The sequence below is a fragment of the Pangasianodon hypophthalmus genome, chromosome 10 (assembly GCF_027358585.1).
Source record: "Pangasianodon hypophthalmus isolate fPanHyp1 chromosome 10, fPanHyp1.pri, whole genome shotgun sequence".
NCBI classification, from domain to species: domain Eukaryota; kingdom Metazoa; phylum Chordata; class Actinopteri; order Siluriformes; family Pangasiidae; genus Pangasianodon; species Pangasianodon hypophthalmus.
Window position 1 is genome coordinate 6,626,175 of NC_069719.1, and position 13,149 is coordinate 6,639,323.

The 13,149-nt window shown below is 38.0% G+C and overlaps 1 protein-coding gene across 2 annotated transcripts; it reads left to right on the forward strand.

The window, feature by feature from the left end:
* The first annotated feature begins 1,432 nt into the window (after positions 1-1,432).
* On the forward strand, positions 1,433-4,998 carry LOC113545032 (procathepsin L). Of its 2 annotated transcripts, XM_026944072.3 has the most exons (8): positions 1,433-1,464; positions 1,690-1,790; positions 1,998-2,140; positions 2,225-2,416; positions 2,619-2,810; positions 3,125-3,290; positions 3,513-3,618; positions 4,509-4,998. In XM_026944072.3, the coding sequence occupies exons 2-8, from the start codon at positions 1,691-1,693 to the stop codon at positions 4,606-4,608; spliced, it is 999 nt and encodes a 332-aa protein (XP_026799873.3). In that variant the 5' UTR covers positions 1,433-1,464; position 1,690; the 3' UTR covers positions 4,609-4,998. The 2 variants fall into 2 exon arrangements, with proteins under 2 accessions (XP_026799873.3, XP_026799874.3); XM_026944073.3 differs by lacking the exons at positions 1,433-1,464; positions 1,690-1,790; positions 1,998-2,140 and having other exon boundaries at positions 2,395-2,517.
* Positions 4,999-13,149: the final 8,151 nt, after the last annotated feature.

Sequence of the window (13,149 nt, forward strand, 5' to 3'; positions counted from 1 at the left end):
TCCCTGAACAATGAAATTCTTTCTTTGCTGTCCACATTGAATGCCAAGATAACAGAAACTATATAGAAATATGCACATACATACAAACAAACATAATAAAGTGTAGCTTTTTCTCACTTTCTGAATCTCTTCTGTGTTGAGGGTACTTTATTTAAAATAGCTGCAGTTGTTACCTTGGTTGTTTAATTTTTCTTGCCATGGTAATGTCTGTTCTATTTTCTCTCTATTGCACACACACACACACACACACACACACACACACACACACACCCCTCTGATAAATAATTTGCTCACGTTTGTATTCTTGTCTTGTTATGGCTAATAATTATAACTTCAATCTTTTCCATTGCATATGATTCCCTGTTTTTAATCTGTCATTTGTGTTCTGTGCTTTAGTTACTGTCCATAAGAATTGACTTTGCCTCTCTCTGTCTCTGTCTGCTCAGAGAATACTTGCTGTTTCGTGTTATAACAGCCTTGCTTTTTCTGGTTGGAGCAGTTGTAAATTCATGTCATGGTGTATGTATAAGGCCCCAATAATGCTTCAAAACCCTAGGTCTGTTGTTTTTTGTTTCAGGCTTGACTCAGTTTTGCTTTCATTTGGCCTCGGTCTTGACTTGATCTCAACTCCCTTAAGACTGGGTATTGACTTGATCTTGGCTAGTATTGATCTTAGACTTGTCTTCGACTTGACAAAGGTAGTTTTGAGTACAACTCTATATTATAGCTTGCTGCATACAATTTCATTCATATCTGGAAAAACTGCCTTCTTTAAGACCACATGCAGTATGAATATTCAGTGATTCCCTGTAGCTTAGCCAATGCTCCTTTCTTGTTCAAATCCAGCTGTCAAAGCCATTTCAGGAGATTCTGTGGTCTGGGGCAGCTAGTTAAAGTTAACTGTTCAACGTTTAATTTTCAAATTTCCCAGAGATGTTGTAGTGGGCATTCCATTAACTAGCATATCACAGCAATATTTACCTAGCCACACCAATAAGTCGACCACCACACTATGACTAATTAAAGGAACAAGCATGCTGATGTGTCAACCTGATGTCATCTAATTTGTCATTTTTTGAAGGACATAGTGCAGTCCAGACTGCTGATTTCCAAACAAGACATGATTGTCATACCAATAACTGACAGTAAAGGCATGATTCCAGTTACCAGACACAGATAAACACATCATACACTATGACTAATTTGTTAGACAAAATGACCAATGCCCTTTAAGAAGGACAGTTGATTACACACCATTGGTTTTATGAAACCTCGTCATAATCCTCCAGTTTTGAAAATAGTGTATAATTTACTAATAAACATTGCATAAGGAATGACATCTTTTGTGGTTGTGTGTCACAAACACCTGATGAGAGATGTAATACAATGGTATATAAATCAGGAACAATGAAAAAGCTCTCCATCCATAAGTGGGTTCAAGACCTAAGGAACACACACATTCAGGTATGTTCCATAGGCGCACAGATACAGATGTTATGTGGACTGCTTGGATACAGAGAAACTAGCTTTTATTTTTATTCAGTGAACAGTAGCCAGTTGCTTTCATGTGCTATTTAAGTACACCCATACAATGTGAAGAGGGGAGTACTTAGGAGAATGAATGAAGCAAATCTTTTCCTACCACCACATTGACAAATACAGACATGCAAATCTTCTCATTGTTTACAGAATGAGGGTTTTTCTTGCCATCACTGCTTTTGTGGCTCTGACCAGTGCAGCCAGTGTTTCTGTGGAAGACTTGGAGTTCAATGCCTGGAAACTGAAGTTTGGTGCGAAATGTTCAACCATAGCAAACACAATAAGCCAGAAAATGGGTGCAAACAACGCTGACTGTCTTTTATATCCATCTTTAATCTGCTGTCATTCAGTTTTAACACTAACAGTTTTTTAGATTTATATTCAGATGTGATGCTACTTTGCAAGCTTGAATAGAACTTGAGTACACCTACATTCCAGCTTATGTTTTTTTCTCTTAGGTAAGATCTATAAGTCTGTAGAGGAGGAGTCTCAGCGTAAGATGACCTGGCTGGAAAATCGCAAATTCGTCCTGGTACACAACATGCTTGCTGACCAGGGCATTAAGAGCTACAGACTCGGCATGACCTCCTTTGCAGACATGGTGAGATAAAAATTAAATAATGCAACAAAAGGTAATTAGGTTTAATCCTTTGTAGTAGTAAACCACCATCTCTTTCTCCAACAGGATAACCAGGAGTACAGAAAATCCAAGGGCTGCCTGGGGTCCTTCAACAAAATCAAGAAAAACAGTGCCACTACATTCCTCCGACAGGCAGGGGGTGCTGTTCTGCCACCAGCTGTTGACTGGAGAGAAAAAGGCTATGTGACCCCCGTTAAGGATCAGCAACAGTGTGGCTCTTGCTGGGCCTTCAGTGTGGTAAGAATCTGAGAGAATATTAATTGAGGGTTTGAACAGTTGTTTATGCTGTAAGTGATACTGGCATAATAAATGAAAGGGTAATGCCAAATTGGTCCTAGGTACTGCACTATGCTACATTTATTCCATTTTGCACTTCTACAAAATTAGTGTCTTTAACAATATATTCATTTCTCGCTACTCTGTTTCCATCTTTTTTCAGACAGGGGCACTGGAGGGTCAGACATTCAGGAAAACCGGGAAACTGGTTTCCCTCAGTGAGCAGCAGCTGGTGGACTGCTCTGGAAATTTTGGGACCATGGGCTGCCAGGGTGGCTGGATGGACCAGGCGTTTGAATATGTGAAAGAAAATGGAGGTCTGGACACAGAGGACTCCTACCCCTATGAGGCCATGGTGAGAGAACTGTTGATACACATTAGTGATATAAGCAGTTGTGTTTTGAAGCACACATCAGCAGTTGTCCTTGTTGTCAAATGCAGAAATGTTTGTAAAATTGCTTACTGTTTTGCTAAACTTGTTGAAGAATATACATGATTTTTAAGTAAAAAGGATTAAAATAGATGATGTATAAGAATCATGAGTTTTACCAGCCATTTTGCCTGTTTAACAAATTTTCCAAAAATATTCAAGTCAACTGAGGCTGTTTACTGGTTCTTAAAGTGCTAGCTGAATCCTCTAGGCTCTCTTCATTGCCTCTGTCCCTGTAGGATGGGAACTGCAGGTTTGATCCAGCCAATGTGGGTGCCAACTGCGCTGGATATGTGGACATAAACAGAGGAGATGAAAATGCTCTACAAGAAGCTGTGGCCACAGTTGGACCTATTTCTGTCGCCATAGACGCAGGACAGCCATCCTTCCAGTTCTATCAATCTGGTAAGATTTGTAAAACAATCACTAACCCAATCACTAATCACTAGCAGTGCAGTACACAAGCATGACTTGGATATGTTTATGAACTTTAGATTATTGCTAGGAATTGTCTAAGACCTATCACCTTTTTGCTTCACTTCTGTTTTAGTTGCTTCTTTAATCCACTAATTAACAAAATTACTGATTGTGTTTTTAATAAATCAATTATTGCTTCATTAAATTTAGGTGTTTATGATGAACCTGCCTGTAGCAGCATTGCTCCGAATCATGCTGTCCTGGTTGTTGGTTATGGCACTGAGAGTGGAGAGGACTACTGGCTGGTCAAAAACAGGTAAATGAACAAGAAATGCAGCAAATAACAATGTTATATTGATTCCTTACATAAACTGAGGGTCAGTAAAATCCTTTACCTATCTCTGTCTTTCTACTTATCTATCTATTTGTATTTGGGATGTAAACAAATATGAATACATTATTTGAAATAAATACGTATAATGTGTTCTAAATGGATACACATACAGATATGAATTGGAGTCACACTATTACAAACAAAAACAAAGACAATATTCATTAACATGCATTTACAGCATTCATTCATTCACCCCGACCATTCCGACATCTCTGAATCTGTCAATGATACAATGCTACACTATTCAGAAAATGAACCACATTGGTCTATCCACGACCCCTTAAAGGCCCAACAACACCCTGGTTTCCAATAGTGGTTGGAAATCTTATCCCAGAGAGAGGCGGGTTTATGTCACCCCAACCAGGCTTTCTGCACCTGTGGGTTTGGCCAGTGGACAGATTGATGGCTATGTCATAGAAGTTCAAGAGTGCTACCCTAGCACAAGGGAGGAGCTAGGTGCCCTCTATCAGCCACACTTCCCAGCAGTCAGACATGGGGTCTCCCACTTGTGTTGGGAGCATCATTGTAGACTGCCTTTTGGCTGACAAATTTGGAAAGCCTTCTCAGAAGAGTGGACATTAAACAGTGACTAAATCTTATTCCAAAAGTCTATGAGTGTGATAGTCCACAAACCTTTGGCCATATCTTGTATATAGCCCAATAATATGAGTGAGCACATTTTATTTTGATTTCGATGGTAAAATATGCCAATGATTTACCATATTGTTCATTTTATTGGCTTTTATGGAGCAGTTAATGCAGTGGTCCACACTGACTGCTTCACTCCTCACTAACATTACATTTTTTCACAGCTGGGGTCTTGGCTGGGGTGACAGTGGCTACATCAAAATGTCCAGGAACAAGAATAACCAATGTGGTATTGCCTCAGCAGCCAGCTATCCTCTGGTTTAAATGTTACTGATGATGTAACTGCATTTTTAAGACACTTTTATTATTGGGAAACTCTTAGAAGAAGAAGAACAAAAATTATATATAAAATGAAGCATCCAAAACCACATTATTTAATAGTGTGAAAACTGCATGAAATTATACATGAAGTAGTTCTGTTAAATTGTTCTACAGCAACACCTCTGTAACGCAGAGAGGAAATTACAGCATACACTATAACTTCACATCTGTCAGGATTTTTTTTCTTAGAATTTGCATCCTGAATTTCCTTGCACGGCTCCAACAATTGTTAGATCATCAAAGGTCAATGTAATGCTTTGTACTGGGAGGCTTGTGGGAAACTCAGCCCTTACTGTTGTGTATTTTCTTACTATATGAGTGCAAAGTGCTGTATCAATGTAAAATTAGATGTGAATTTTAAAATATTAAAAAGATCAAATGTGGCTGTTGTCTTGGTCATTAATGAATCTTTACATGAGAGAAAAACTTGATGCATTTGAAAAAAGAGAAAGCTGATGCCATTCAGGTGATACTAATGCTTGGGAATTGAAGTTATATGCTAAAATATTTAGTTGTAGATACTAGGTACGTTAAAATGCTTTCGTTGGGCAGTGATGGGTCCATAATCTGTGGTATTTTGACCCTCTAAATGGTTGATATACTGTATTTCTTTGAAAATATAATGGCAAATTGTCATAAAAGGACATATTGCCTAGATGCCCTCTGTGCAATTGTATTATACTGCAAATTTGTGAATTATCAATATATGTGATGTGTTTTAAAGTTAAGGTGACATGGTGCCTACTTATTTATGGATGTAAAATACTGTATGTGCTGTATTTAAGTTTTCATTGAATTCTACATACATTCATGACTAAATCTCAGACTCAAATCTCATGATGGATAGAATGAGGGCTCATAATCTGGGGTTGAACCCTAAATTAAAATCTGACAATTCCAACATATGCTTTTATTTTTGTTGTTGTGTTTATGATTCAGTGTTGTGTTTTTAGCTTTGCTTTGTTTGGTTTGTTAATGTGTTTTACAATAATGGGTCACAATGGGTTGTAATTTCAGAGTAATATTAAATAGTTTCAAAAGACATTTTATTCAAGGACAGAGGCCCCTAATCCTGTTCTCCCGAACATTCATCTAACACATTTCTTCAGTTTTTACTGTACATGTGATTACAATGTGTGCATTTTCTCTGTGTGTACATATATATCCAGTTGCCTTCGCCCTTTCAAAAACATGCCTCATAATCCCCTGCCCCTCCAATTTTCACCCTAGGTGGTGGTTAACAGTAAACAGTTAAGTCATGGTGTAGACAGATGGTTTTCCTGTGAGATTTTCTTTGGTCTATTGCTCTCTCTCTCTCTCTCTCTCTCTCTCTCTCACACACACATACAGTATGAATCTTTACTCTACAACATGTGATGAAGTATATCTATTTGGGTCTATTAATTAACACATCTGGAGACTTCCACAAGGCTGCGAATGCCTTAGGAGATAAAGCAAGAAAATTCTAATTAAAAATAAATTTAAAATAAAAAATTATTATTTAAAAATCACTCAACACTTTTAATACTCCAAGTAAAAGTTTGGCTGAAAAATTTCCACAGTGCACTTAAACCTATTCTTATATACACAACACAAACTCAGCAGAAGGATTCCACCTTTGTTTTTGTAAAGTTGTTCTAAGAGGTAAAGCTGTTGTAAAAGACATAAGGAGCAAAAATGTAACGTGCACAAGCACCATGCTTATGCTTTTTACATAAATGTAAAAGGCATAAGCACCATAAATGTAACGTGCAGAGCAGGGAATTTCCTTTGTCCTTCCCTATGCTGAAAAGGCTCTGAAATTTCACTCCCACTTATCACTAGCTGACACACAGTCCCACCATGACATCCCCTACCTCAGTAACTGCTTATGCACAGATTCCAGACAGACAGACAGAACACCCTATCAGATTACCTGATTTTAAAAAAAAGACACCTTAAAAAAAAAGACACCTTTTAAAAAAAGATTACAAACTCAGTGCTCAAAACACTTTCTTTATGAGAGAGGTCAGACGAGAATAGCCAGACTGGTCGCGTTTGACGGGCAGGCTCCAGTAACTCAAAAAACCACACTTTACAACCGTGGTGAGCAGGAAAGCATCTCAGAATGCACAACACATTGTCAGAATGCACAACACATTGAATTTTGAGGTGGATGTAGCTATTTGAATCTTAGTCTGATCTGGCAGTGGTATGAAGTAAACATATCTACATGTCAAATATTTATGACTTACAGTATTTCATTCTAACTACGTCATCTCTAATTACGATGACTTATTTCTCATTGAGAAAGACATTGTGTTATTGCACAGTGAAGCAGATGAATACTCTGCAGATGACCACATGATCCCACACTGACAGAACTGAACTCAAATAGCTTAAGTTCCTGTAGTCACGTCAAGTCAAGTCAAGTAGCTTTATTGTCATTTCAACCTTATACAGCTAGTTAGTACACAGTAAAATGAAACAATGTTCCTCCAGGACCATGGTGCTACATAAAACAACACAGAACTACAAGAGACTACACATTTTTACATAAAGTGCATGTGCAAGCATCTGCAAACAGCACAAGACAGTACAATGACTACCAAAACAGGACAATAGGCACAGTAAGTTACAGTGCAGCACCGACTAGTACACAGTTCTAGTAAGAAGTCTAGTCATAGGAAACAAGAGATGTGAGTCTATTGTGATCTAATGCTTTAATGAGGGGACTGCCCTTCATTTAAATTTGAGATCTTTGACATCATGTGTATATACAGGTTAGTATTTTATATTGGTGCAGTAGAAGAAGATTTGTGATCACTTTTTTGTAAAGTCTCCCACTCATTCTGAATATGCTCACCCACAGATTTCTACATGTGGTATAAAAACCTGTGAAAAACACTACTGAATCATTCTGAGATTGTTCCTAGTTTAGTATTTAGTAGATAAGCATATATCATAAACAGACACTTTACAAGAACCCTGCTTCAAAGGATTTACATCATGTGACATAACAGTTTGTAGGCCAATGTTCTGTGTATTTATTGTCCTTTGTATTTATTGTTCTGGTCGGTGTATTTATTGTCCTGCACTCATCTCACGCTGTTGTGTATTTGCACCTTATGTTGTCTTATGTACTGTTATGTGTTGCACCATGATCCTGGAGAAATGACATTTCATTCCAATGTATACAAGCTATATGGAGGAATGACAATAAAAACCCACTTGACTTGATTTGATAACAGATGTCAATGTATTTCATATTGTACAGCAGGGTTAGATTACCATTACAGGTTATTAAGGTTGATAAACAGGTTATACAGTTATCGAAGATGCTATAATGATGTCAGGCTAAATAAATAGTTCAGGGGTTCTCAAACTTTTTGCCCCAAGGCCCACTTTACCTGTAAAAATAAATAAATAAATAAATAAATAAATCACCTAACAAACCGGCAAACCAGTAAGTAAGTAAGTAAGTAAGTAAGTAAATAAATAAATAAATAAATAAATAAATAAAATTCTACAGAGACTCTCAGCACAGATTTCTTTCATAAACATGTTGTATTTAAACAGATTATTTGAATAGATTAATTATTTAAATCTTGGGCTTGACATTATTTATAGACCTTTTAAGGACTGCATTAAAACAATTTAAATTCAACTGACCTGGCAAGCAATTTAAAAACTATAGATTATAAGCTAAAGGCCTTAATTATTAATAAAAATAATAACCTTGATAATAGTGGATTTTGCTTTCCAACACTGGAATAAAACTTAAAAATCACCGACTACTTGCTTTGCGGACGATCCTATAATATCTATGTCCTATAATATCCTATGTATATGCCTTGCTTTCACAGTACTAAATAAACAACTAATTGTTAACTTATTTTCCAATGTCTCTAGTGCTCTACACTAAAAAAACACATTATAGCAAAAGTAATTTTACAGTTACTGTCAAGTTAAGGGAAGAGTATAATTTGTAGGAGCAATGACTCTTTACTCATAGATTAAATGAGTATCTTGTGACACTTTGGGGACACTCTTTTCTCTTTTAGAAAAATCAATGATTACATACCAATGAATTTATGAAATCAGGTCATATTTCACTAATGCTGAAAGTGGTATGTGATTTCCTAATATAAACTGAGTAAGGAATGTCATGTTTTGTGATTCTGACTTACAAATGTTTTGTGATTCTGACCCTGAAGATAAAGCACTTACTGTACTGGTATAAGCAGTTCTGTTTTGCAAGAAGCTTCAGTAGTTGTCCTTCTTTTAAAGGTGCATAGATGTAGGTACAATTGCTTACTGGTATGCAAAGCAAAACATGTTGAGTGAAAGTTAGGTGTTAATTAGTTCCTGTATTGATTCCTAAACCAACGTGCTAAGTGAGTCCTCTAATCTCTCCTGATTGCCTCTCTCTCTCTTTCTCTCTCTCTCTCTCTTTCTCTCTCTCTCTGCAGAATGGGAAGCTGTGGCCACCATCGGACCCATTTCTGTCCTCATAGACACAAGGCAACCATCCTTCCAGTGCTATACATATGGTGAGTCTCACGTGCAACTGGCAAAATAATAATTACTCAGCACTGATTAACACTACCAGTAGAGTACACATGCATGATTTGTATACCTTTTAGGAATGTTAGGTTATTGATAGCAATGTTCTGAGATCTTTGGTTCAATTTTGTTTTATTTGCTCATTTATTTGACCGATTAACAAAATTACTTGAATTTAGGTGTTTACGAGGAACCTGCCTCTAGCAGCATTTCTCTGAACCAGGGGTCCTGGTTGTTGGTTATGGCACTGATACTGAAAAGGACTACTGGCTAGTTAAAAACAGGTAGACAAACAATAAACACAGCTAATAACAGTATTTCATTCTTAATGTTGGGGGTCAATAAAATCATAAATCATTATTATGTTTTTATGTCTGAATTATATTTTATTCCCCCAACTGTAAAGGTATATGTAAACACCTACATGTTTAAATAAGACTTAATAAAGTAATCATGTTATCAGTCATTAGACATCTTAATTAGGCACAGTAAAATAAATGAAAAAGAACATGCTGATGGGGAAGCAATCTTTTGAGCAACCTAAAATATTGATTCAGTAAGCACTAATATAAGATACGAGTGATTGCAATTTATTTTCCTTTCAAAGGTAATGCATGTAAATTCACTGGTAACTTTGATTATAGATTTACTATATTGTTAACATTTATATTGTCCATTTTAATCACTAAATGTATTGTGAGTGAAGTGATGTGTGGCCAAGTATGGTGACCCATACTTGGAATTTGTGCTCTGCACTTAACTAATCCAAGTGCACACACCCGGAGCAGTGGGCAGCCTTTTTTTTTTTGCTGCGGCGCCTGGGGAGCAGTTGGGGGTTCGGTGCCTTGCTCAAGGGTCTCAACTCAGTCGTGGTATTGAGGGTGGAAGAGAGCACTGGTCATTCACTCCCCCCACCTACAATCCCTGCCAGACCTGAGACTCGAACCCACGACCTTCGGGTTGCAAGTCCGACTCTATATCGATCTTTATCGGAAGACGTTGTTGAGATTTTGTCAAGAGCATCTTTAAAAACAGTTACAAGAGAAGAGTCTATTAGATACTGATAGCAATTCAGTGTATATAGAGGTGTGAGTCATATTTACCATCTTTCATTCCCCCCTGAGAAACAATGTACTCGACCTACAGGATTCTACAGTATATATGTTATAAACATCTGCCATACATGTTTGTCATAACCTCAACAACCAAAAATTCTTTGTTCCTGTATATTACACTGAGTGCCATATGTATGTATGTGAGAGGCACAGTGCAAAACATGACTTGATGTGGCCACAGAGTTTACATGCATTTAAGCTGCACCTGCAATTACCAACTGCACTTTGCACATGTTGCATCATAGAGTCAAACTAAAAGGATTAGAATAAACAAGAAATGCAAGTTCAAGAGATAGATTTGCTAAAAAATCTGGTTTACAGATCTACATTAAAAAAGCTGTTCAATGCTTATGTTTCAGCAAAGCCAGATGACAGACACAAGCTAAATAAAGTTGATGAATGTGTGGAGGATATTAGGCACTGGATGCTGAGTAACTTCCTCTTACTTAATTACAACAAGGCAAAAGTACTTCTACTAGGACCACAGGCAGATAGAAGTAAGATTTCTGATTATGTAGTAATTCTGGACGGACTTTCAGTTGCACCATCTTCAGCAGTGAAAGAACTTGGTGTGATTATTGACTCCAATCTCTCATTTAAAGCTCAGGTAGATAATACGACTTGGATAGTTTTTTCATCTTCAAAATATAACTAAAATAAGAAATATAATCCCATTACATGATGCAGAAAAACTAGTTAATGCTTTTCTTACCTCTGATTTGGACTATTATAATGCCTTGCTGTATGGATGTTCCAGTATGTGCATGAACAAGCTCCAGTTAGTCCAGAATGGAGCAGCCAGTGTCCTTACTAGAACCAGAAGATTTGATCGAATCACCCCTATCTTATTCACACAGCATTGGCTCTCATTAAAAATTCACATTGATTATAATATACTACTAGTGACCTAGAAAGTGCTGAATGGCCTTGCCCCACAGTACCTGAGTGAAATTCTAATCAATTAGGATCCACTACATTGGCTTACCTCAAAAGGTGCAGGCTCTTTATTAATACCTAGAATAAAAATACTGCATCAGGGGGCAGAGAGAGAATCACTCACTGCTGCTGAGGATGGTACCACATGGATGCCCTAAAGATTGCTCTTATGAAAAACAGTTTGTACTAGTCTTACCAATATACAAGTCTTACCCATTCTTCAGTGGATAACTTAACTTGAATACTTTAGAATTAAGCAAAAATCAGTGTGAGGCCAGACTAAAAGATAAAACAGACAGACAGACACACACACACACACACACCACCACCACCACTCTCAAAGCCTCCCCTTTCTTGCTGGACATGTCCCACAATGTCTGCATGTCTATTGCATGTCTGGATTGTAGGCTACTTCTAAGCTCCTCCTGCAGTTGTTGCACCTGGTCTTTGGGTCACCTCCGATGAAGAATATAAGGTCCATGAGGACTCCCTTGACAATAGAGATGCTGTGTGACTTAGATGGTTTTATCTTCATTTAGGCTCAGCTGATGTTCTCTTCCAAATTTCCAAGCAGTCTCCTAGTGCATGGAACAGTGGTGGCTGGAGTTGAAATGTTGTCCATGAAAGCTGAGAGGAGGGAGATGCTGCCCAGAGTCAACCCACTGGTCACCCACAACCCATTCTGAGGCTCGGATTATGACCTCAAATCATAATCCATGCAGGTCCTTGAAGTACGATTTTACCAGGGTTGTGATGGTGTCTGGAATGTGGAAGAAACTGAAGTCAGACCACAGAAGTTCATGAGGCACTGATCCAGGGCATTGGCAAGGTCCAAAAAGACTACGTGGAGGTCCCTCATCTCTGCTTTTGTCGATTGGATCTGGTGCCAGATCTTGCTCATATGTTCTAGGCATCCAGAGAACCCTGATATCTCTGCCTTCTGGATGTTTTAATGTATTTATTTCTCTGCAGAGAAATTCTGGACTGCTTCTGGACTGCTCTGGAAAATTTGGGAACAAGGGCTGGCTTGGTGGTGAGATGGACCAGGCATTTCATTATGTAAAATACAATAGAGGATTGGACACAGAGGACACCTACCCCTATGAGGCCAGGGTGAGTGAAATATTGAAACACTGTAGTGATTTAGGCAGCACGGTGCTGCAGAGAGTAGCACATCTCTAGGGTACCCATTTCACATCTCTGGAACCATCTTGACCCAGACCAAGATAAAGCATTTACTAAAGATGAATAAATGAATGAATGAAGTAGTCATGTGCAAGTGCACAGATGTTTGTAAAATTGCTAACTCTTATGCTGACCATGTTGACGAAAATATAACAATGTTGCATAGTTAGGTGTTAATCAGGTGTCATGGGTTTTTAGCAGCCATCCTGCCTGTTTGACAAATTTCTGTATACTGTCAAATCCTTTAATGGTTCCTACGATAATCTTCTAGCTGAATCCTCAAGCCTCTCCTGGTTGCCTCTCTCTTTCTCTCTCTCTCTCTCTCTCCCTCTTTCTCTCTCTCTGTCTGCAGGATGGAGAATGCAGGTTTCATCCAGGCTCTGTGGGAGCCACCTGCACTGGCTATGTTAACATTAACAGTGGAGATGAGAATGCTCTACAAGAAGCCGTGGCCACCGTCAGACACATTTCTGCTGCCATAGATGCAAACCACATATCCTTCCAGCTCTAGAAGTTCGGTAAGTCTCACCTGCAACTTCCACAATCATTGTCCATCACTGATTAATACTACCACAACCTTGATCTGGATACAATAATGAATTTTCATTATTGCTAGGAATCTTCTGCATTCCAAGTGCCACCTTTGTGGCACTTGTTCCCAGCAATTTAAACCTCCAGAATTTTTACCCAAGTTTGTGTGTCA

Bases quoted from the DNA above. Each gene is read 5' to 3' on its own strand.
- LOC113545032 (XM_026944072.3), top strand. From the start codon at position 1,691: ATGAGGGTTTTTCTTGCCATCACTGCTTTTGTGGCTCTGACCAGTGCA. The intron at 2,141-2,224 runs GTGAGATAAAAA...TTTCTCCAACAG, and splicing joins TGACCTCCTTTGCAGACATG to GATAACCAGGAGTACAGAAA. The intron at 2,417-2,618 runs GTAAGAATCTGA...ATCTTTTTTCAG, and splicing joins CTTGCTGGGCCTTCAGTGTG to ACAGGGGCACTGGAGGGTCA.